This window comes from Schistocerca piceifrons, chromosome X (genome assembly GCF_021461385.2).
Source record: "Schistocerca piceifrons isolate TAMUIC-IGC-003096 chromosome X, iqSchPice1.1, whole genome shotgun sequence".
Taxonomy (NCBI): Eukaryota; Metazoa; Arthropoda; class Insecta; order Orthoptera; family Acrididae; genus Schistocerca; species Schistocerca piceifrons.
Window position 1 is genome coordinate 120,552,337 of NC_060149.1, and position 25,230 is coordinate 120,577,566.

At 44.1% G+C, this 25,230-nt stretch overlaps 1 protein-coding gene across 1 annotated transcript in view; it reads left to right on the forward strand.

Moving 5' to 3' along the window:
* LOC124722539 (osmotic avoidance abnormal protein 3) overlaps nucleotides 1-25,230 on the forward strand; it is a 372,346-nt gene that overhangs the window by 205,218 nt on the left and 141,898 nt on the right. Inside the window, exons 9-11 of the mRNA XM_047247684.1 lie at nucleotides 377-447; nucleotides 14,890-14,934; nucleotides 19,807-19,966. Of these exons, the coding sequence (XP_047103640.1) occupies nucleotides 377-447; nucleotides 14,890-14,934; nucleotides 19,807-19,966 (276 nt within the window). The remainder of the gene's footprint in view (nucleotides 1-376; nucleotides 448-14,889; nucleotides 14,935-19,806; nucleotides 19,967-25,230) is intronic.

Consider the following 25,230-nt stretch of genomic DNA (forward strand, 5'->3'; position numbering starts at 1 on the left):
CTGCGGCTGCGGCGGGGACGGAGCCTCTCCGTCGTTTCTAGGTCTCTGGTTAACATACAATACAATACAATATAGGAAACACTTTGCAGCGCCAGCGAACGTTTACAAGGTCACATCTCTTAAACGCGGCTTCACAGGCCTCACGTCTCCTGTGAGAAAGCTTCCAATAGAGCATTACCCATTTCCTTTTTATTTTTTGCACAATAACCATTTATAAATTATTATGTGCTGTGAAATTGTTCTATTGTAGCAGATTTTTTTCTATTACCACTATGTTTGACAAGTTGCAAGAGCTGTTTCGGAGTAACACGAATCTCAACCTGCTATACATTTCAAACAATTTCATTGCGTGTTATTGATCAGCATTTTGTTACAGGAGAAGTACGATGCAGCCTTTCCATCAAATGGAGTCTCAGATGAGAGTGGAAAACTGGAAGCCTCAATCGGGTAACTTTCTTTGTGACTACTATTGCGTTTGTATTTAATGAAAATTCAGCCAGAAACATTGCTTCAGATTGGAATAATATTTGTGCAAAATTAATATGACATGCTGCTTCTACATCTTTTTTCCAAATATGTCCGCGTCTACTTTGCTTTCATATCTACAAGATGTAAACTCCGCAATCGACTACGTATCACATGTAGAAAGGAATACTTCGCATCGTCATTAGAGTTCCACTTCCTGTTCAGTTCACGTACTGAACGAGGGCAAAATGTCTGTAACCCCCACACGCGTCTTCGTCTCTCCACTCTTGACCTTATGCGCTTTCGTTGAAATACACAACGCAGTTACCAGATACTTACTGGGCCTGTGTTTCGTGGAATGATCATCGCCGTTCTCGCAAAAATATCCATTTTAATTTCCTTAAAATTCAAATAGCATTCTCGTACTTCGCAAACAAGCCTATTATTGATTCAACATACCCTTTCTGAATTGCTTCGACTTTTACCTTCATGTTAACTTTGTGGAGGTCCTAAACACTCAAGTACAGAATAATCCGCATGGCATTATTATAAGCAGATGTTTGCAGTTGCGTTACACTTCAAAAATTCTCCCAAAAAATTACCCTATGTACAACTAATTGTACGTCTTCTTCAGTTTTATATGGTGACATAACCACTGGATGTGGTTACGCCCTTTTCGCTGCGGCAGCCATTAATACAAAATTCTCAGTGCATAAGACTCTTTAAAGAAAGTTGAATCTCAAGCTTTCGACGTCAATACCATTGTCATCATAGACAGGAAATAAAAAAGTCTGAGTGCCAGTTTGTGTCCCATAAATACTCCTACGCTCGCCGAAAGCGCTGAAAATGCCCTATGTGGCTTCAGAGTACGACATCAGATTTTTATCTCCTGCCGATGAGGACCTTGGTACTGATTCTCGAGAACTTCAGTACCAATTTTGGTTTGATGTGGCTTTTGAACAGATAATTTGATATTATTATCGCTGGATATGTCTAATTTGTTTCGTCATACCGAAAATTTTATCTCTGAAAGCACAGACTGCAAGGCATTTGACTGACTTTTACTGATGTTCTGTTTCCTCGAACGTCTACACTTACCGGTCTGCATTAGTTAGGAAAGTTAACAGCAGCGCATAGCAAATCAGTTTCACCTGTTTTGCGTAAGAACTCTGCTGACGTACGAATCTAAAGTTTCTTTGTGTGGCTCAATAGCCTGGTGCAAGTATTTAAACTGGACGCCACTTCGGCGACTTGCGTGTCCCTAACCTCCCCCAGTTACCCAACTGGGGAAAGCAGAGCTACAGTTCAACGTGGAATCCGAACCACGTGTAGTTTCTGGCGACTGGTCATATCGTTATGAGGTGAAGGCTAGGCTAAAATTAAGACTGAAAAACGGGTGGTCCGATCGAAATTCGATTCCGCTACTTCCGGTTTCCAGGCACGCGGCTTACCGCTACATTACCACGCCCGACATGCATGTATAGGTAGCTCATCTATAGATTTTGATGAGTGGGCTCTCGAGTATCAAAATATGTGAGTTAATGGCAGCGTCTTTTGACTGCTATGACTTAGAAGCTTAAATTTTTTATACCCCCAAAGGCACCTTAAACCTTAGTATTCCACGTAAATTTCAACTTCATACCTCTACCTGTTCCTGAGAAAAAGGGGTCTTAACACGCCGACGGACAGACTGACGGACAACAAATGGCAAAAAAAAACTTTTTTATGTGATATAATTACAGATAGTCAAAAATTGCGGATTTATTACGTTACTTGTACTGTGAAACCTTGCTTTTTGCCAAATTTCATGTATGTGACATTCATTTCAACTTTATGCCACTACCAGTTCATGACAAAAAGGGATCTTAACTGTCGAACAGAGACAGACAGACAGATAGACATGCAGACAAACGGACGAGAAAGTGAACTTTAAGGCTTTCGTTTTTCCGATCGAGGTACAGAACCCTAAAAAACGACGATTAACATATAGTTACCACGTTGCAACAAAGGATTCGCTCCTTTTCACAGGTAAAAATAGAAAACCGATTCATTATACCGTATCTCGTACGCTAACTTCATTGTTTCATTGGAAGGAATCAAGTGAATTGGCAGACGTCTATTCCCACGTTAGCCTTCTAAGCTAAAATATGAAAAATAATCACCAAGGTACGGCATACTACAGAAGATACAACGAAAAAGAGTTAAATTTACAGCCGCAGTTAAGTAAAGAAAAACAAAGGCGTTTTGATGAATGAATGAATGAATGAATCTACAAATAATTCCCTTCCTCACACTAACCTACGGAACGCTGATTTATTAAAATAGCACATGAGGTTGCACTATTAACCTCGTCACAATTTTTTCTCTCTCTTTGTTTTATATCGAAACAGGTTCACTATCATCTATTACCATGGTAAAATATGAAAATAATCCTTCGGATTTACGAAAGTAAATACTTAAACTGTACTAATTTCTCGGCATTGTCGCTGCTCTGATGTGTACCGGAAAACTCATGAGGAGACACTATACATACCGGATGATCAAAAAGTCAGTATAAATTTGAAAACTGAATAAATCACGGAATAATGTAGATAGAGAGGTACAAATTGACACACATGCTTGGCATAACATGGGGTTTTATTAGAACCAAAAAAATACAAACGTTCAAAAAATGTCCGACAGATGACGCTTCATCTGATCAGAATAGCAATAATTAGCATAACAAAGTAAGACAAAGCAAAGATGATGTTCTTTACAGGAAATGCTCAATATGTCCACCATCATTCCTCGACAGTAGCTGTAGTCGAGGAATAATGTTGTGAACAGCACTGTAAAGCATGTCCGGAGTTATGGTGAGGCATTGGCGTCGGGTGTTGTCTTTCAGCATCCTTAGAGATGTCGGTCGATCACGATACACTTGCGACTTCAGGTAACCCCAAAGCCAGTAATCACACGGCCTGAGGTCTGGGGACCTGGGAGGCCAAGCATGACGAAAGTGGCGGCTGAACACACGATCATCACCAAACGACTCGCGCAAGAGATCTTTCACCCGTCTAGCAATATGGGGTGTTTTTTTTTTTTTTTTGTTCTAATAAAACCCCATGTCATTCCAAGCATGTGTGTCACTTTTTACCTCTCTATCTACATTATTCCGTGGTTTATTAAGTTTTCAAATTTATACTGACTTTTTGACCACACGGTATATTTGGACGGACACTTCCGTGCAGTGGGTAAACAGAAGCTTATTAGTGCAATTACAAAGTAGCGCCTTTTTGTGAGTATACAGCATACCATCAGGGGATTTACGCTGAGCGTAGTTCTTTTCCTGCAACCTCAGAATTTTCTAATATTTCCTATTCTCCGGCAACATTTTAGTTTTGCATTCTGTCAAGCTGAGCCTCATGTCATCTATTAGCTATCATCTTTTCTGACCGTTTCGTCCACTCACAGTTTGTTCTAAGGCACCCTTCATTATCCTCTCCATTTTCGTCAAATTCCCCACGCTACTGCTTTTCCTATTCTTCACTGTCCTCACTTCATTCACCCTTTTAATACACCTCGGCTTTTGGTCTTCCCACATCACAGTTTCTACCTTCCTCCACTCCAACATTTTCAAAAATTTGCGTCTTAGCAGTGTTTGCATTTCACTACCATGTAAGTTTACACTCCACACGAACCATTTCACTTACGTTTTTCTATTCGGTTCACAAAAAAATTACATTACTCTGTTGTTTCCTTTACCATTACTACTACGTCTTCTTCCGCATAGGAAAAACTTAAAATTGTCTTCCTGTTTTACCATTTCTCTTCCAGACCCAACAGTCATGATCCCTTCTTCCATGGCAATCATCACTGTCATCGTCTTCTTAAATTTTATCTTTTTACCACGTTCTTCACAATTGTTCGATTAATCTATTACTGATTGCATTCTCAGCTGCAGCTAATAATCCCACATTTCCAGTAAACTGTATAAACCTGATCATGCTTCCATCTACCAATACGCCTCCTTCTTCCTGAAGACAGTTATTCATTATTTCTTTCACATAAATAAAGAATAATGTTAGCGGCAAACAGTAGGCCTAACTTTGTTTTAGATCTCTGCCAATTTCAATTGTCTCCGTTATTTTTTCTCAAAGTCTTATTTTTTCATTGTGTCTTATATAAAATGGTTAACAGTCCTTTTTTTGCCATTTCACGCCAGTATTTAGTGAAATCTCCGTAAGCTTTGTCCATTTTACACTGTCATATGCTTTTTCTCCATCCACGAATATTAAATATCAAGGTACACAAGTTTGCATTCCTCAAAATATTTTTGGACATTTCTCCTTAATATTTTAGTTGCATCGCTTGCCCGTTTCCTTTTTCTGAATCCAAACTGATCTTCGTACAGCTCTCCTTCTACTTGACTGTAGATGCCGCTAAAGATCCTTAAGCGGGATTTTGACCACATGAGATCAGACTGAAAGTTCTGTAGCTGCAGCATTTTTAGCATTACTTTTCTTTGGGACTGGGCTCTTCACGATGTCGGTGAAAGATCAAGCTATTATTCCTTCACATTAATATTGTTGCATACTTGTATATACAATAGCTCCCCTTTCCTTTCTTCTAGCCCTCTGTTCATTCCCATAGAAATGCCATCCTTCGCCACTGCTGTTCACTTTCTTTCCATCTCATTAAGTTCTGCCTATATTTCTTCCGTCAGAAATTCAAGGCCATTGTCTTCATCTGTCAATCAACGTTCTTCTTATGTCACCATCGTTTCAAGGTGGTTTCTAGTTTTGCAAAATTCTTCGTCATAATTCTTCCCCTCGTCAACTGTTACTTCTTTGTCAGTAACTGTTTCACCGTTTTCACCTTGTGGCATGCGTAGTATTTTAGAGTTGTTGCATTTGAAGTCCAGGTGATTTACTTCTCGGTGCCGTTCTCTCCTTTTTTTCACTTCACGTTTCTGTCGTAACCAGACCTCTTTTTCTTTTTCCGTCTCTTACATGAGGTATTTACTGAATGTCGTGCGTCTTCTGCGGCTCTCCTCAGAAGTTATAATTTTCTATTACCTGCATCATATGTCTTTTTTGCCTCACTTTGAACTTTGTCATCATATTGGAACGCAAATACAGAAAGGAATATTGCTTGGCTCATATCGTATAAGGAATGCGTTTATTGCTGTCTGTTAGTTTATCATCGCAACATGCAGGATCGGATTTGAGAGTCTCTCCTATCCAGTAAAGTAGCGTTTTCAACATCCCTGAACCTTCTCGTTCATACTCTGTAATTTTTCTGTACTCTTTCTTTCCTTAACGAGGACTCCAAACAAGATCTTTTAAGGCCACAGTCGTCTAGGAGCGCATGGATCCATTAGGCGGCCAAGCAGTACGGAGATAAACATGCAGCACACGCAGGCGTGGTCGTAGTTGACTCAGCGGAAGACAGTATGTCATGCGCACATTTGTACCGCTGACCTCTGTAGAGAAGCAGACACACATCTGCGCAGTAAGAGCTCCAGGTCGGCATTATTGGTGAGCACAACGTGACAAACGACCATGATCGGAAGGATTCCGTGCAAATTCTGATACAACTCTGTAGTAGTAGTTGCCGAAAGCCGCGCAGTATTTGCGTGTTGTTTTGGTCTTCTGTCTGAAGACTGGTTTCATGCAGCTTTTTATACTAGTCTATCTTGTGCAGACATCTTCGTCTCTGCATAACTGTTGCAACTTGCATCCATTTGACACTGCTTGCTGTAATCAAGCCTTGGAATTTGCATACTGTTGTATCCGCTCTTAAAATAATGACTTTGTGATTACAAAAAAAATGACGATTCTGATTACAAAGTAAGTGAAAACACACAGATTCGATTCAGTCTTCACGAGGAACAAGCAAGGATCGAGCAAATACTGCTCACGTCAAACAAATTCCGCTCTTTTCAACACTCAGTCTGTAAATTGGAGTTGCAGGTCCGATGATAGACTCCGTTTTTCTAGACATTCTAAAAACTTAAGAAAAGGTCCTTACTAAAGCGCGACAACAAAAAGTGTAACGGTGCGAATAATTTTCACGTGCAGGGTGATTTCGTGACAATGTTATAAACTTTCAGGGATGATGGAGAACGGTGTAAATGTATCAATTTGAGGTAAGGAACCCTGGCCCGGAAACGACTGCGTGGAAAGTTATAAGCGTAAATCACTCTGATAGCGGAATACATGTCGCGGTACTGTTGTTGCTAGTACTGTGGGATACACAACTTCCAGATGTGATAGTATGAACCAATACAAAGAAAAAAATTCTAGAAACATGAGCCTTAAAACGAGTAACTTATGAGCTATGGGCACTTATACATCTTCGATAGTGTGAAACACATCTCTTCTGCAGCAAGCTCTTTGGTCTCATATTTTAGAAGACGTAGTATTGACCAAAACAATAAAAAGTACAGTAAATATGGACCCTAAAATGCATACCTTAAGAAATATGAGCACTTGCTTACCTTTGCTATTGTGAGCAAGTGCCCATAGCTCTTCAGGTATGCATTTTAGAATCCATATTTACTGGATATTTTTTCTTGTTTTGGTCCATGCTACCACCTCTGAAAGTTGCCTACCGTACAGTCTTAGCAACAACAGCACCGGTACAAGTATTCCACCACCAGAAGCATCAGAACGATTTTCTCTTGCGACTTTTGACTCGGTCGTTTCCGGTACAGAGACCACAAGCTCGAATTGATACATTTATCCTCCTCCATCATGCAGAAAGTCTGTAACATCAGGACGGGACTCGGGGCAGGCCACCCCATTTCAGTAATCTTGCAGGCCACAAACCATTGCCTCACTGACGCTGCTTCCTGACAGGGTGCACCGTCATGTCGATACAATCATCGTCTGTGAACTGTAAAATATATCTTCCCGCGTTTAAAATTTTCTTAAGTGCAATAGGGGACGACACCCTAACCACGATAAACACACCTATATCATTCTCCAGACATTCGCCCAACCCAAATTCTTCCTTCTGATGGCCACAGAGTGTAGCGGGAATCAACACTCCAAACCACTCGATGCCAGACATTCACTCCTTATAATATAATATAATTAAATAATGAGCAACCAGTTGCACAAAATAAAGTTAATTTCTTTACCGGTTTCGGGCACTTAGTGCCCTTCTTCAGCAGGCGCACCGAAACGTGAAGTTCTTGACTCCAGTCCTCCAAATACACTGAAGCGCCAAAGAAACTGGTATAGGCATGCGCATTCAAATACAGAGATATGTAAACAGGCAGAATATGGCGCTGCGGTCGGCAACGCCTGTATAAGACAACAAGTGTCTGGCGCAGTTGTTAGATAGGTTACTGCTGCTACAATGGCAGGTTGTCAAGATTTAAATGAGTTTGAACGTGGTGTTATAGTTGGCTCACGAGCGATAGGACACAGCATCTTCGAGGTAGCGATGAAGCGGGGATTTTCCCGTATGACCATTTCACGAGTGTACCGTGAATATCAGGAATCCGGTAAAATATCAAATCTCCGACATCTCTGCGACCGGAGAAAGATCTTGCAAGTACGGGACCAACGAAGAGTGAATAGAACCGTTCAACGTGACAGAAGTGCATCGCTTCCGCAGATTGCTGCAGATTTCAATCCTCGGTCATCAACAAGCGTGAACGTGCGAACCATTCAACGAAACATCATCGATATGGGCTTTCGGAGCCGAAGGCCCACTCGTGTACCCTTGATGACAGCACGAGACAAAGCTTTACGCCTCGCCTGGGGCAATCAGCGCCGACATTGGCTGTTGATGACTGGAAACATGTTGCCTGGTCGAACGAGTCTCGTTTCAGATTGTATCGAGCGGATGGACGTGTACGGGTATGGAGACAATCTCATCAATCCATGGACCTTGCATGTCAGCAGGGGCTGTTCAAGCTGGTGGTGGCTCTGTAATGGTGTGGGGCGTGTGAAGTTGGAGTGATTTGGGACCCCTGAGACGTCTAGATACGACTCTGACAGGCGACACGTACGTAAGCATCCTGTCTGATTGCCTGCATCCATCCATGTCTATCGTGCATTCCGAAGGACTTGGGCTATTCCAGAAGGACAATGTAACACCCCATACGTCCAGAATTGCTACAGAGTAGCTCCAGGAACACTCTTCTGAGTTTGAACACTTCCGCTCGCCACCAAACTCCACAGACATGAACATTATTGAGTATATCTGGGATGTCTTGCAACGTGCTGTTCAGAGGCGATCTCCACCCCCACGTACTCTTAGGGATTTATGGACAGTCCCCTCCAGCACTACTTCAGACATCAGTCGAATCCATGCCACGTCGTGTTGTGGCACGTCTGCGTGCCCTCGGGAGCCCTACACAATATTAGGTAGCTATACCAGTGTCTTTGGCTCTTCAGTGTAGGAAGATCCGCAATGTATCGAGGCCAAGAATGGTCTGCATCCGCTGCTTAGCATTGACTACAGAAATGTGTGGCCTCTGAGGAGCTGTTCGACCACTGAACCCTCTTCTTTGTGACTCCCTACGCATTGTATTTTGCTAGCTGGACTGCTGACAGCACTTTGGAACTAAAGAGTGATTCCTTCTGCCGATTTCGTGCGATTTTCTACAACCACCCTTGGCAATGCTCTTTGGTCCCTGTCTGTCAGTACATAACGTCTGCATGGTCTGGGTTTACCGTGGTTGTTCCTACGCGTTTCCAGTGCACAATATCACCAACAGTCCACTTTGTCAGGTTTAGAAGGGGTGAAATTTCGCTGATTGATTCGTTACATCTGTACGTTCCTTAGTAAACGAACATTTGATTAGGTCGCGTACAGAGGTATATAGACAATCATCTTCCCTCGCTCGATAGGTAACTAGTCCACATTCGAAGTCACTGAACTGTCCTGACCGGCCCTGTCTCCTGTTACTGCTTTTCTGTTGACAACATAATATTCCTCGCCTCCTTTTATATTGGCGGGTCAGCCTCTCATAACATCCAGTGGCCAGTACCGCATTATATAGTGGTGTCCGTATGCTTTTGATCGGATACTGAAACTGTAACCGCACTGCGCATAAATAGGCTGAAAAATTAATTATTATTCGATTACACTATTAGTGATAAGTCATTGTAAATAGTAACGACCTAAAATATTTTTGAGCTTCTGTCCGGACCGACATAAAAGTGGAAGGACCAAATAAACTTGTTTACATGTCATGCAGAGAATCATTGGTAGAATTTTATAGAAAAGTTGTCTACCCGCTAAAGAAGTAACTTACAAACACCTCTTTCCATAGGTAAATGAGTATCTTTGGTCAGAATGTGATCCTTAGCAGGTAGGATTAACAGAGGAGGTAGAAAGACTGACAGCAGAGCGGCACTTTCAGTCACCGGTTCGTTTCGGAAGCGCAAGAGCGTGATGGAGGTGCCTATCACAGTCCACTGGCTGGCGCTACCAGGGACTTGTGCATAACGGAGGAGTTTCATGGTAAAATTCCAAGAACAGTTGGCTGACATGTTGCTTCCTCTCACGTGCATCTCGTGAAATAAGCGTAATTGGAAAAACAGAGAAATTTCATATCATAGTAATCATACCAACAGTCGTTCTGGACGCTCATAATTTGCTTATGTAGACGGGAACGGAGAGGGGGGGGGGGGGGAGGGAGCGGTTAATAATAACAGTACCAGAAGAACCTGCATCCACAAATGACACAGTGGCTTGCGATGTATATATTGCGATGGATAATTTCTTACACGTGAAACGAGTTAAAAATCGAAACACAAAACTGAAAATAAAATAAATATTGGAACTGTGGCGGGTCGAGACTGAACGACTCCAGTAGCTATTATTTTTCAAAAAAATCAAATGGCTCTGAGCACTATGGGACTTAACATCTATAGTCATCAGTCCACTAGAACTTAGAACTACTTAAACCTAACTAACATAAGGACAGCACACAACACCCAGTCATCACGAGGCAGAGAAAATCCCTGACCCCGCCGGGAATCAAACCCGGGAACCCGGGCGCGGGAAGCGAGAACGCTACCGCACGACCACGAGCTGTGGACTGTTATTTTTCAACTAGTCTGTTTAGTCTGTAAAACAAACATATGTAGTACTCTTTCCAACTTCACTTTCCCATAAGAATGGAAGAATTACAAACGACAGGTAATATTACAGGCTTTCAGCGAATGAAACAGGAAAATAAAATAGTAAAAATGGCATAAATTTACCCGTATTCTGGACCGACCAGTGACCTATTGGGCGTGAATGCAAATGTGTGAATTGTAGTAATGCATTTCTTTGTTTTATCTGTACTCGAATTCGACTGATATTAAATTCTTAAATACAAACTGTTCAAAAAAGTTTTCAGCACCAGCACATCTACCAGTGTGCGTGAGATTCACGGGAAGCAGGAAGTGAGAGAATGAGCTCTACGAAACCAAATAACTAACTGCACTGTGAAAGATAAACCAGATGATAATGATAATAAAGACTGCCTGTTCAAAGCGTACGAAACTTCACAGTTTTGAGAGCAAAATCTGCCGCTGGTTTACATTCAGTACTCTGTTGTTCTACCTCATGCCTTGTGACATAATTATACTGTCTTTGATAAGGTGTCCGCAAAGAGGTCGAGATGTTACTGTCCAAGCCTGCCCCACATTTAGCCGGCCGCGGTGGCCGAGCGGTTCTAGGCGCTGCAGTCCGGAACCGCGCGGCTGCCACGGTCGCAGGTTCGAATCCTGCCGCTGGCATGGATGTGTGTGATGTCCTTAGGTTAGTTAGATTTAAGTAGTTCTAAGTTTTAGGGGACTGATGACCTCAGGTGTTAAGTCCCATAGTGCTCAGAGCCAGAGCCTGCCCCACATTTCGACGGCAGACCTCCTGAGGTGGCCCAGTATGTAAGGAGAGTTATCGAGGCAAGGCAGTGTTGGTTCCCATGCGAGTTGGTTCATGCTATAAGATATGACAGGCCATTTCATTTGGTTGGTTACTATAAGACTCGACAGTATGCTGGCGGATCGTCCCTGATATTGCACAGCCAACACGTTAAGCTCGATAGCGATGAGAGCTGTCCAAGATATGTACATGACACTGCCTTGCTGAGTCCGTGGGACTGAATGTATGACACGTGCATTCGTACATAGATGCCTCCAAATACTTCTACGATGATCATTATTTACTTACTTTGTGTTCTGGCTTACGGCAGCTCTTGTCATGGGGGAAGCCTCGTCAGAGAGGTCCACCGCATGAGCGTCTAGGGAAGTAATTCCAGTGGTGGTTTCCCGTTGCCTTCCACTGATGATGATGAAATGACAATGATGACAACACAACACCCAGTCCCTGTGCGGAGAAAATCTCCAACCCAGCCGGGAATCGAATCCGGACCCCTTGGTCTGATAGACGGCCGCGCTGACCACTCAGCTATCGGCGCTGACGATGATCATTAGGCTTCAGGCAAATCTACTTTTGCCAATATTGGGAACCCGATGCCACTGATCAAAGCTGAACTGCAGATATTCCCTTACCCACCTTCTTCGCACTTCATAGAAATGTCTCCTCATACTGCTGTTTATAATGACTCCTAGTGTCTGGAGACGGTTGTATACAGTCTGGGTCGACGGAGCCCTCTCAGTTGCCTCCAAAAATGCAATCCGCTGTTCTGTTGGGTCATGAGACATAATTTGTAGATAGCAGCCATCAGCTGGTGTTTCTGACCGCGGGTGAACACTGCGAGGCAGATTTTCAATGTTGCGTGTTCAAATTACATCGTTACGACTTACGTCAATTCTGCGAGTAACGTCCCATTCTGACAACCCTTCTTCCCCTAAAGTGACAATGCGAGCACGAGCTAAGCTTGAAATGAATATTCTAATCATGTTGGCAGACAGAACAGTGTACACAATCCGTACAGTCTTGCTCACAGTTGAAGAAACAGCGCAATCTACTGAACCGCAGATCTACTTTTACTTGAATTACACAAGTTGACGTACACTGGTGTTTGTACAGATTGCAAGATCCAATGAAATTTGTTCCACAGATGAGGGACATGACATACAAATGATTGGAATTACATTGAGGATACTCTGCTGTGTGAAGCCGCCGTGTGCTGCAATCAGAGCCTCCAGATATCGTAACATGGAATCAAAGAAGTCATGAAGCTGGAGAACATACTGCCACGCGGAAAGTAGGCGCGTCCACATAGCATGGACAGTGGTTGCAGGAATATCATACCCCGGACATGTTCCATGGGTGATATGCAAGGCCGGCCGGAGTGGCCGTGCGGTTCTAGGCGCTACAGTCTGGAACCGAGCGACCGCTACGGTCGCAGGTTCGAATCCTGCCTCGGGCATGGATGTGTGTGATGCCCTTAGGTTAGTTAGGTTTAATTAGTTCTAAGTTCTAGGCGACTGATGACCTCAGAAGTTACGTCGCATAGTGCTCAGAGCCATTTGAACCATTTGATATGCAAGGTGAACGTGCAAGCCAGAGAAGCAATGGTACCCGTAGATATTTGAATAATGCTTGCACATTCCTCGCAACATGTGGCCAGGCATTGTCCTGCTGAAGTATAGCATGTGAGGCCAGTGCCTCGGACTCTAAGACGCCCCTGATGCAGCGACTGCTGTTCAGATTTCCGTCTGTAAGTGAGAAGCAAGATCGCATGTTATAGCCAGTGCCTCCCAATTCATCACACCTAGCATTTGTCAGCTATGCCGCTCAACAGTGCAGTCTGCCAGTCACCACGGTAGCGTCTAACACGTACGCTACCATCAGTGTAGGGTAAGTTGACGCGTGACTTGTCATGAAACAGTATATTTTGCCTCAGCACAGTGATGACGTTCATGTGCCCATAGCAGTCTGAGGCGTTGATGAAGCCGGCGCAAAGGCATGCGTACCACTAGCACAGGCCTCAGCAGAAGGCATCGAACCGTTGACGGAGACATTTCCAAACCCCTTGCAGTACTTCAACAACGCGTCAACGCTGTGGACGAAACTGTTCTGTCGGCTACGGCCATATAATCGGGTATCCGCTCGTCGCGATGTACAGCCCTTTTCTATCTATTGGTTCCTCACTCGCATCACTATCAAAACAAGGTGCCCTGTACAACAAATCCGTTTCCCGGAGACCAACCACTCTGCCCCGTTCGAACTCACTCTGCGCAGTTTTACGGCGACGTGACATACTGAAACTTGCTTGCACGTTTTCATTTCGTTTGACGGTTCTGCGCCGCCTAAGCGTGGCTTGACGAGTAACCAGTCCGGACATACAAGAAAGGACGCTGCTGGGTCTACGTGCACGCCATCTCTCTACAATCTTAATCACTTGTTATGGGTCACTGTTCTATATGTTGTGTTGGCAGAAGAGCCAACACCGTGTTACTAGTGGAGGCCGAAATGCACGCGTTTTAGCTCACGCAGGCTGGCGTGAGGAGGGAAGAACTATACTGACGTGAGGTCTGGAACATGACAAGGAATGAAATGGTTCAAATGGCTCTGAGCACTATGGGACTTAACATCTATGGTCATCAGTCCCCTAGAACTTAGAACTACTTAAACCTAACTAACCTAAGGACATCACACAACACTCAGCCATCACGAGGCAGAGAAAATCTCTGACCCCGCCGGGAATCGAACTCGGGAACCCGAGCGTGGGAAGCGAGAACGCTACCGCACGACCACGAGCTGCGGGCGACAAGGAATGAGAATTCAGTAAGTGGACGTAATTAGTTTGATACTTAACTTTAATTCATTGACGGTACATGATTCACAATATTATCTGTTCAGGATACATTCTTGAAGAATATGGCGCCTTGCTAGGTCGTAGCAAATGACGTAGCTGAAGACTATGCAAAGTCGGCTGTACAACTGGGCGAGTGCTAGGGAGTCTCTCTAGACTAGACCTGCCGTGTGGCGGCGCTCGGTCTGCAATCACTGATAGTGGCGACACGCGGGTTCGACGTATACTAACGGACCGCGGCCGATTTAAAGGCTACCACCTAGCAAGTGTCGTGTCTGGCGGTGACATCACACTATACATCCTCCGACTTCGGTGTGATACGTAACATTCCTCCTGAAGGTTGCAATTTTCATAAACGTAACGACTCACATGGTAAAAAGAGTGTTGAGGAAGAGGTTTCCTGTTAAAAAAAACACACACACACACACACTCACACATACACATACAAATTGTGCAAGGTACAAGAATAGTACAAAACGTTTTTTGGGCATTTTATTTTGAAGAGAGTTTCAGTAATACTAAGGCTCAACGTTTCATTCGAGATGTTGTAACTTTCAACTTTCTAGTTCTAAGATGTGTACCTCAGTTCTTTGTGATTGTGTTATGTGCTTTAGGACAATGTATAAAGACGACATAGAATATCGCACGAAACGCATAGAAGATACGTTGATTATGGGAAGCATTAATTTCATTTTCTCCTTTTACAGGACTAAAATGAAGCTGAATGCAGCACACCAGGAAGTTCTTCAAAGGTAATAACCACGCGAAGTACACTATCGCGTGTATAGTTTATTTATGACCTGTTATCAAAATTAAGACTAGTACATTTGATACCATATTGAGATGTAGTCATATTTATTAATTTTGTTTATTACCAGTTGGATAGAATTTGGCATGACATACTTCAGGAGGACATCGAACAGCTCTATCAATCAATGCCAAGCCGAATAACTGCTTGCATAAGAGCAAGAGGTGAACCAACGCGTTATTGACATGCTCAAATTGTGAAGATCTTTCTCTTGAATAAACCGTCCAATTTTTCTGAAGTTGTAATCATTTGTTTGTCTGTACATGTACGTCACATCTACCGTTCTCTGTCCCATTAGGATAATTCCTTCGTGGCGCGTCTTTTTTTTGTCTTAGAGTGTATCTTTTTCATTCAGCGCTTTAGACGGATGTGTCAGTAGCATCTACTCACAATGCTGTGCACCATCTCAAATTGAAACCTCTCAAAGTAACGATATCTATTAGGTACATTACGTATGTAGATTGTGGACAGTTGTGAATGTGGGTCCCACGGGAAGCGTGTAAGGGATTAGTCGCGTTATTCCTTTGTGTCCTCGGTGGCTCAGATGGATAGAGCGTCTGCCATGTAAGCGGGAGATCCCGGTCAGGTCACACATTTTCAGCTGTTCCCATCGAGGCATATCAACAACACCTGTCGGCAGCTGAGGGTTTCAATTAATTATCATTTAACTGTAGTGCATCGGAAGACCAATTTAGATGATGTTGCTCGACGTCAGTACTGCAAGGGGCTATTGCATTCTGTGCACGGCGGAGAGGCTGATCCTGAAATGCTCTATTTTAATGATGAAGCATGACTGCATTTGTCGGAACAAGTGAACTCACAGAACAATCGATGTCGGAGTTCTGAAAATTTTCACGCTCCACAGACTGCAATAGCCAGATGTAGCAGTGACATAGAGCAACTCCGTTCGCTCAGGCTTCGGAAAGCCCAGCGGTATCGACCAGCCGCCGTGTCATTCCCAGCCGATAGGTGTCACTTAATTGTGGAGTTCAGTAACAAAGTACACTGCCGCCATAATAAAGACACTCAAGAAAAGTTTTGGTAAACTTGAAAGAGAAAAGGACTTTCAGAGCAGATTTTCAACGTGTCGAAATCCCAGTTCCAGGAATACAACCTCCACACCACCGATACCAAGGCAGTGGTGATGGCAGTTAACAAAGAGGGGCATCCCGAAAGTGATAAACTAGGAGAGCACTAGCCAGAGTGTGGAGACGCCTTCCCGTGCGTCGGAAGCATAATCTCCACGTATAATTTGATTCTACAGGAGATTAACAGCAGAGTGAAGAAGGGTTCGGAATTCTAAAAACAAGTGAGAATCCTTTTATTGGACGTCATGATTCCAAATCCAGTGAAATGATTGCTGTTCGACAGCAGGCATCAGAAATGAAATTCCTTAGATCTACCACCCAGAAGACAAAGATGAATATATTAAGGAACGAAGAGGTGAGAAAGAAAGCTGGCATCCCATTTAGACAGCATCAGCACGTCCAGAGTACGGTGGTAAGGACATTTAATAAGGTTGGAGCCTACAAGAACAGCCCGATTAAATTTGGAAAACCATGCTGTCCTGCAGTGAAAGCTTGTCTTCTACAAACCAATGATGTAAATGTGAATTTTTAAATCTGTTGCTATTCTAGTTGACACACAAACACACACACACACACACTCACACACGGAAAAAGAGAGATAAAAGTAAACAAAATTCAAATTCAGCGCCGAACTCTCTCTCGGGAACAAATGAACGCCGACGGGGTTAGAACTCACAACAACATAGTGCTCACCGCGTTTTGCGGAGTGAAAAGGCGTTCGTAAAACCGAAATTACAAAAAAATGTTGAAATGTGTGTGAGATCTTATGGGACTTAACTGCTAAGGTCATCAGTCCCTAAGGTTACGCACTACTTAACCTAAATTATCCTAGGGACAAACACACACACCCATGCCCTCCGCCACACGCCGTTGGGGGCTTGCGGAGTATCAATGTAGATGTAGATGAACCTCCGCCGGGACCAGCCGCACAGTCCATGACTGCAGCGCATGAGACCGCTCGGCTAATCCCGCGCGGCCCGACATTACACAAAGTACATTAACATGTGCGTGCAGTGCCCTCAGAACGCAAAATGAGAAGGATCAGCCACAATAAAACGTGAGTAATAACAAATATATACGCAAAACATTTTGCCACACCAAAATCACGCCCCACGGAGTGGCCGCGAGGTCTTGGGCGCCGTGTCACGGAATGCGCGGGCCGTCCCCTCGGAGGTTCGAGTCCGCCCTCGGGCATGGGTGTGTGTTTGTTGTTTTTAGTATAAGTTAGTTTACGTTAGTTTAAGTAGTGTGTAAGTCTAGGGACCGATGACCTCGGCAGTTTGGTCCCTTAGGAATTCACACCCATTTGAACCAAAGTCACGTTTCTTTTTAAATCCAGGGCTGTGTTAACTCGCTGATAAACCTCACATTTACATTATCTGTGTTGCAGATGACAAGCTATCAGTATAGGACGCCATACAGATGGCTCCGCAAAACCTTATAATGTACAATCACTTTGTTAGATCAGTTACAATCTAAAATAGGTTCACTTCTTACGAATTTCAATAAACAAAACCCTCTGATGATGGCACAAAGGTGTCGAAACATGTTTGGGTAACAAGAGAAAAAACAGTGTTTTTGCATAATTGTAATTGCAAAGATAGAAAAAATACAAAAGCTGAAAATCCAAAATTTGAATAATTCCTGTCGGGATTGAAACCGATTGTTGCATGTGACACTCGTCTCCGGTTCCTGTCAGATAAAATCGTTAACCGGTTACTGTTCTTACGCCGTCTTGCATGGTTGCGAGTAATACACCATTCCTTGTAGCCACGCTGCACAGTGCGATGATGAACCAACAAATCTGGCAACTTCATCCTCGGCGTGGTCACGGACACGCCGAACACACATCTCCACGTCGACCCACCTTACAGCTCTGATTCCATACAACCGACTGACACATACAGACTACATCATTGCAATGACTTAAGTCAGTATTGGAGGGTCACATGAGCGCCTGGTACCAGTTTTGCACCGTCTACAGCGCTCTTAAGCGACCAATGTGCTGTTTTAAGGAGGTGATTTCTATTTTTTCTGGTGAGCTTACGTGGACTGAAAGAAGTGGAAGAGGCTCATTAACAGTCCCTGGGAAACTAGAACTGTACAATAATGATGATGTTACATTTTTTACCAAGCCCCTACTTAGTGTTAACAAAATAATCCTTCACCGTGTAGAGCGTGTTGCTTAACAGGTACTTTTTAACATCTTTTTAGGTAATTTCGTTTCAGTAATCTCATCCTTGAGCAGTTTATTGTACAGTTTTATTTCTCGGTAGAGAATGATACGAGGGAGACACCAAAAGAAATGCACACTATTTTTTTTTAAATCCATCTTTTATTCTACACGTTTGAAAGTTTTACGGTGTGTAGATAGATCCTTTAGGAACAATATTTTCATTTCTCCACATAATTTCCATCCCTCTCAACTGCCTTAGGCCACCTTGAAACCAGCGCCTGTACACCCGCACGGTAAAATTCTGGACCAACCTGTAGGAGCCACTGTTTGGCAGCGTGCACAAGGGAGTCTTCATCTTCAAACCTTGTTCCACTAAGAGAGTCTTTCAGTTTCCCAAAGAGATGATAGTCACATGGAGCCAGGTCAGGACTGTAAGGCGGGTGTTTCAGTGTCGTCCATCCGAGTTTTGTGGTCGCTTCCATGGTTTTTTGACTGACATATGGCAATGCGTTGTCGTGCAACAGCACAACATTCTTCTTTTGCCGATGTGGTCGAACACGACTCAGTTGAGCTTGAAGTTTCTTCAGTGTCGTCACATATGCATCACAATTTATGGTGGTTCCACTTGGCATTATGACCACAAGCAGGAGTCCTTCGGAATCGAAAAACACCGTAGCCATAACTTTTCCAGCAGGTGTGGTTTTGAATTTTTTTCTTGGGTGAATTTGCATGATGCCACTCCATTGATTGCCTCATCGTCTCTGGTGAAAAATGATGGAGCAATGTGTCATCACCTTTCACAATTCTTCCAAGAAATTCATCTCCACCATTGTCGTACTGTTCCAAAAGTTCGCTGCATACCGTTTTTCTTGTTTCTTTGTGAGCCACTGTCAACATCTTAGGAACCCACCTGGCACAAACCTTTTTTAACGCCAACACTTTCAGTATTCTGCAAACACTTCCTTCCCCTATCCCAACGTAGCGTGACAATTCGTTCACTGTCAGCAGTCACCAATTCGTTAACTCTCTGCACATTGTCTGGAGTGTGTGCAGTACGAGGCCTTTCGCTGCAAGGACAATCCTCAATATTGCCGTGCCCGCTTTCATCACGTAACCTGCTTGCCCACCGACTAAATGTACTGCGATCGACAGCAGCATCTCCATACACCTTTTTCAACATCTTGTGGATGTTCCCGACTGTCTCGTTTCCACAGCACAGGAATTCTATGACAGCACGTTGCTTCTGACGAACGTCAAGTGCGGCAGCCATCTTGAAGACATGCTGTGACAGCGCCACTCACGGGAACAGGTTGAACTAAGTTTGAAAACAAGCGGGAAGGATGTATCTACACACTGTAAGACTTTCACACATGCAGAGTGAAAGCTGTATTTTTACAAAAATAGTGTGCATTTCTTTTGGAGTGACCCTCGTATTTTGGATTTTATATTTATTCTTTATTGGTAAATGTAAGTTCAGCCTAGCTCTTGTTCCAGTGTTCCAGCGCAGCATTCGGGTCTCGTTTCTAGAAAAGTGAGTATGTTTCTGTTGTAGGTTAGAAAGGCTGCAGAAGAGCATGATAGGCGGTGAGTGCGCCAACGACGAGGAACTGAAGGAGAAGCGGCTGCGGAAGAAGCGCGCGTCTGAGCGTCGCCTCAGAGCCCTCGCACAGGTCCTGTCCAAGGTCAGCGACGACGACGGGCTCATGCTCAAGGTGTGCAACTCAGTACCCAGTGTGCGCTAGATGCTTCCTTACATTACACTGTACTGCAATATTTCTTCCCGTCCCATTCAAGGATTTGAACATCAGCTACTCGGCCCGCACCTGTGCGGCACGGTGTTGGTCAAATGTTATCTTTATTTCTCCTTCGGAGCGATCTTAATGAGTTAAACAATGTAAATGCAACCATTAATGAAAACCAATTCTCACAGCTTTTTAAGCAGGTTCTCGCGTCGTACTAGGGGTCTTTTCTTCAGAGTGTATGCCAGTTGTGATATCTCAGAATTTCTGTTACACAGTCCACTGAGGCAAATAAGACTCTGACCACTCGTGTTGTGTTTTGTTCTATGTACTCGTTATCCACTGCCAGTTCTATCTGATGCGGATCAAGCATACTGCAGAAGTATGCAGGAGAATGCAAGACGACTTAGACAAAATTTCTAGTTGGTGAATGGAAGCTTACCTTAAATATGGAGAAATCTAAGATATGTAGATGAGTAGGAAAAACAATACCACAATGTTTACTGCGTGATACAGTCACATAGATTAGATACACTACTGGCCATTAAAAATGCTACACCAAGAAGAAATGCAGATGATAAACGAGCATTCATTGGACAAATATATTATACTAGAACTGATTACATTTTCACGCAATTTGGGTGCATAGATCCTGAGAAATCACTACTCAGAACAACAACCTCTGGCAGTAATAACGGCCTTGATCCGCCTGGGCATTGAGTCAAACACAGCTTGGATGGCGTGTACAGGTACAGCTACACATGCAGCTTCAACACGATACCACAGTTCATCAAGAGTAGTGACTGGCGTATTGTGACGAGCCAGTTGCTCGGCCACCATTGACCAGACGCTTTCAATTGGTGAGAGATCTGGAGAATGTGCTGGCCAGGGCAGCAGTCGAACAATTTCTGTATCCAGAAAGGTTCGTACAGGACCTGCAACACGCATTATCCTGCTGAAATGTAGGGTTTCGCAGGGCTCGAATGAAGGGTAGAGCCATGGGTCGTAATACATCTTAAATGTAACGTCCACTGTTGAAAGTGCCGTCAATGCGCACAAGAGGTGACCGAGACGTGTAACCAATGGCACCCCATACCATCACGCCGGGTGATACGCCAGTATGGCGATGACCAATACACGCTTCCAATTGTGCGTTCACCGCGATGTCGCCAACCACGGATGCGACCATCGTGATGCTGTTAACAGAACCTGGATTCATCCGAAAAAATGATGTTTTGCCATTCGTGCACCCAGTTTCGTCGTTGAGTATACCATCGCAGGCGCTCCTGTCTGTGATACAGCATCAAGGGTAACCGCAGCCATGGTCTCCGAGCTGATAGTCCATGCTGCTGCAAACGTTGTCGAACTGTTCGTGCAGATAGTTGTTGTCTTGCAAACGTCCCCATCTGTTGACTCAGGGATCGAGACGTGGCTGCACGATCCGTTACAGCCGGCCGCGGTGGTCTAGCGGTTCTAGGCGCTCAGTCCGGAACCGCGCGACTGCTACGGTCGGAGGTTCGAATCCTGCCTCGGGCATGGATGTGTGTGGTGTCCTTAGGTTAGTTAGGTTTAAGTAGTTCTAAGTTCTAGGGGACTCATGACCACAGATGTTAAGTCCCATACTGCTCAGAGCCATTTGAACCATTTGATCCGTTGCAGCCGTGCGGAGAAGATGCCTGTCATCTCGACTGTTAGTGATACGAGGCCGTTGGGATCCATTACGGGGTTCCGTATTACCCTCCTGAACCCACCGATTCCATATTCTGCTAACAGTCATTGGATCTCGACTAACGCGAGCAGCAATGTCGCGATACGATAAACCGTAATCACGATAGGCTACAATCCGACCTTTATCAAAGTCGGAAAGGTGATGGTACGCGTTTCTCATCCTTACACGAGGCATCACAACAACGTTTCACCAGGCAACGCCGGTCAACTGCTGCTTGTGACTGAGAAATCGGTTGGAAACTTTCCTCATGTGAGCACGTTGTAGGTGTCGCCACCGGCGCCAACCTTCTGTGAATGCTCTGAAAAGCTAATCATTTGCATATCACAGCATCTTCTTTCTGTCGGTGAAATTTCGCGTCTGTAGCACGTCATCTTCGTGGTGTAGCAATTTTAATGGCTAGTAGTGTATCTGGATGCAACGTTGCAAAGCGATATGAAATGGAAAGAGCACTTAAGTACGATAGGAGGGACGGGGAATGGTCGACTCCGGCTTATTGGGAGATTAGGAAAGTGTGGTTCATCTGCATAGAAGACCGCGTATAGAACACACTGCTAGAGTGCTTGGGGTTCTTGCCAGGTCTGATTTAAGGATGATATCGAAGCTTTTTAGCAGCGGGCTGCTAGATTTGTTACTAGTAGGTTCGAACAACACTCAAGTGTTACGGATGTACTTCTGGAACTCAAATGGCAAGGCGACATTCTATACGAGGAATACTATTGAGAAAATCTAGAGGACCGGTATTTGAAGCTGACTGCAAAACGATTCTACTGGCGACAACGTACATTTCGCTTTTAGGACCACGAAGATAAGTGAAATCAGGGACCGTACGGAGACATGTAGATAGCCATTTTTCCTTCGTTCTACTGCGACTGGAACAGGAAAGGAACTGACTAGTGGTGGTACAAGTTGCGGGGTATGTAAGCGGATGTAGATGTAGTGCAATCTCTACGCTAGATAAACTGAAGTGATTAGCAGTGGTACAAGGTATCCTTCGCCACGCACCGTACTGTAGTTTGCGGGTTAAAGCAATCTCTCCGCTAGATGAACTGAACTTCCCCGGTACCTTAACAATAAATCTGTTCCATCCATTTTCTTTACCTACAATTGAGTCCTTGTGATCCATCTCCCTTCCTATCCCCATGATTTGTTACTCTCAGATATTTGTGGGTGACGACTTTCCTCGACTGTATGTTATTAACTGTTCAGTAAAAAGCTACCACGTTTTGACATTTTGTGAAATCCTTAAGTTCACATTTCTTTACGTTAAGAGCTATCTGCCTATCTTCGTAAGAGGTAAATATTTTGTTAAGATCCGACTGGACAACAACACAGTTTTTATATGAATATATGAAGATGGTATCTTTTCTTCCGGACATGTCCGAAAGAACAGATACCATCTTCATATATATATATATATATATATATATATATATATATATATATATATATATATATATATATATATATACAGGGTGTTTCAAAAATGACCGGTATATTTGAAACGGCAATAAAAACTAAACGAGCAGCGATAGAAATACACCGTTTGTTGCAATATGCTTGGGACAACAGTACATTTTCAGGCAGACAAACTTTCGAAATTACAGTAGTTACAATTTTCAACAACAGATGGCGCTGCGGTCTGGGAAACTCTATAGTACGATATTTTCCACATATCCACCATGCGTAGCAATAATATGGCGTAGTCTCTGAATGAAATTACCCGAAACCTTTGACAACGTGTCTGGCGGAATGGCTTCACATGCAGATGAGATGTACTGCTTCAGCTGTTCAATTGTTTCTGGATTCTGGCGGTACACCTGGTCTTTCAAGTGTCCCCACAGAAAGAAGTCACAGGGGTTCATGTCTGGTGAATAGGGAGGCCAATCCACGCCGCCTCCTGTATGTTTCGGATAGTCCAAAGCAATCACACGATCATCGAAATATTCATTCAGGAAATTAAAGACGTCGGCCGTGCGATGTGGCCGGGCACCATCTTGCATAAACCACGAGGTGTTCGCAGTGTCGTCTAAGGCAGTTTGTACCGCCACAAATTCACGAAGAATGTCCAGATAGCGTGATGCAGTAATCGTTTCGGATCTGCAAAATGGGCCAATGATTCCTTTGGAAGAAATGGCGGCCCAGACCAGTACTTTTTGAGGATGCAGGGACGATGGGACTGCAACATGGGGCTTTTCGGTTCCCCATATGCGCCAGTTCTGTTTATTGACGAAGCCGTCCAGGTAAAAATAAGCTTCGTCAGTAAACCAAATGCTGCCCACATGCATATCGCCGTCATCAATCCTGTGCACTATATCGTTAGCGAATGTCTCTCGTGCAGCAATGGTAGCGGCGCTGAGGGGTTGCCGCGTTTGAATTTTGTATGGCTAGAGGTGTAAACTCTGGCGCATGAGACGATACGTGGACGTTGGTGTCATTTGGACCGCAGCTACAACACGGCGAACGGAAACCCGAGGCCGCTGTTGGATCACCTGCTGCACTAGCTGCGCGTTGCCCTCTGTGGTTGCCGTACGCGGTCGCCCTACCTTTCCAGCATGTTCATCCGTCACGTTCCCAGTCCGTTGAAATTTTTCAAACAGATCCTTTATTGTATCGCTTTTCGGTCCTTTGGTTACATTAAACCTCCGTTGAAAACTTCGTCTTGTTGCAACAGCACTGTGTTCTAGGCGGTGGAATTCCAACACCAGAAAAATCCTCTGTTCTAAGGAATAAACCATGTTGTCTACAGCACACTTGCGCGTTGTGAACAGCACACGCTTACAGCAGAAAGACGACGTACAGAATGGCGCACCCACAGACTGCGTTGTCTTCTATATCTTTCACATCACTTGCAGCGCCATCTGTTGTTGAAAATTGTAACTACTGTAATTTCGAAAGTTTGTCTGCCTGAAAATGTACTGTTGACCCAAGCATATTGCAACAAACGGTGTATTTCTATCGGTTCAAAAAAATGGCTCTCAGCACTATGGGACTCAACTGCTGTGGTCATAAGTCCCCTAGAACTTAGAACTACTTAAACCTAACTAACCTAAGGACAGCACACAACACCCAGCCATCACGAGGCAGAGAAAATCCCTGACCCCGCCGGGAATCGAACCCGGGAACCCGGGCGTGGGAAGCGAAAACGCTACCGCACGACCACGAGATGTGGGCTGTATTTCTATCGCTGCTCGTTTAGTTTTTATTGCCGTTTTTCTGTGCAGATGCACAAACAATGTCCGATCTCTTACGGGAATCGGCAGTAAAGCCACGAGTAATGAGTATAATGGGCAGGGGCACTATGAATATAGTGCGGGACAATAAGTTGCGAATGTGGGTCTCACAGGAGGCGTGCCAGAGATAAGTTCCTGCAGTCGCCTTATCCTCTGCGTCCTCGGTGGCTCAGATGGATAGAGCGTCTGCCATTTAAGCAGGAGATCTCGAGTTCGAGTCCCGGTCGGGGCACACAGTTTCAACTTCCCTCGTTGACTTATATCAAGGCCTGTATGCA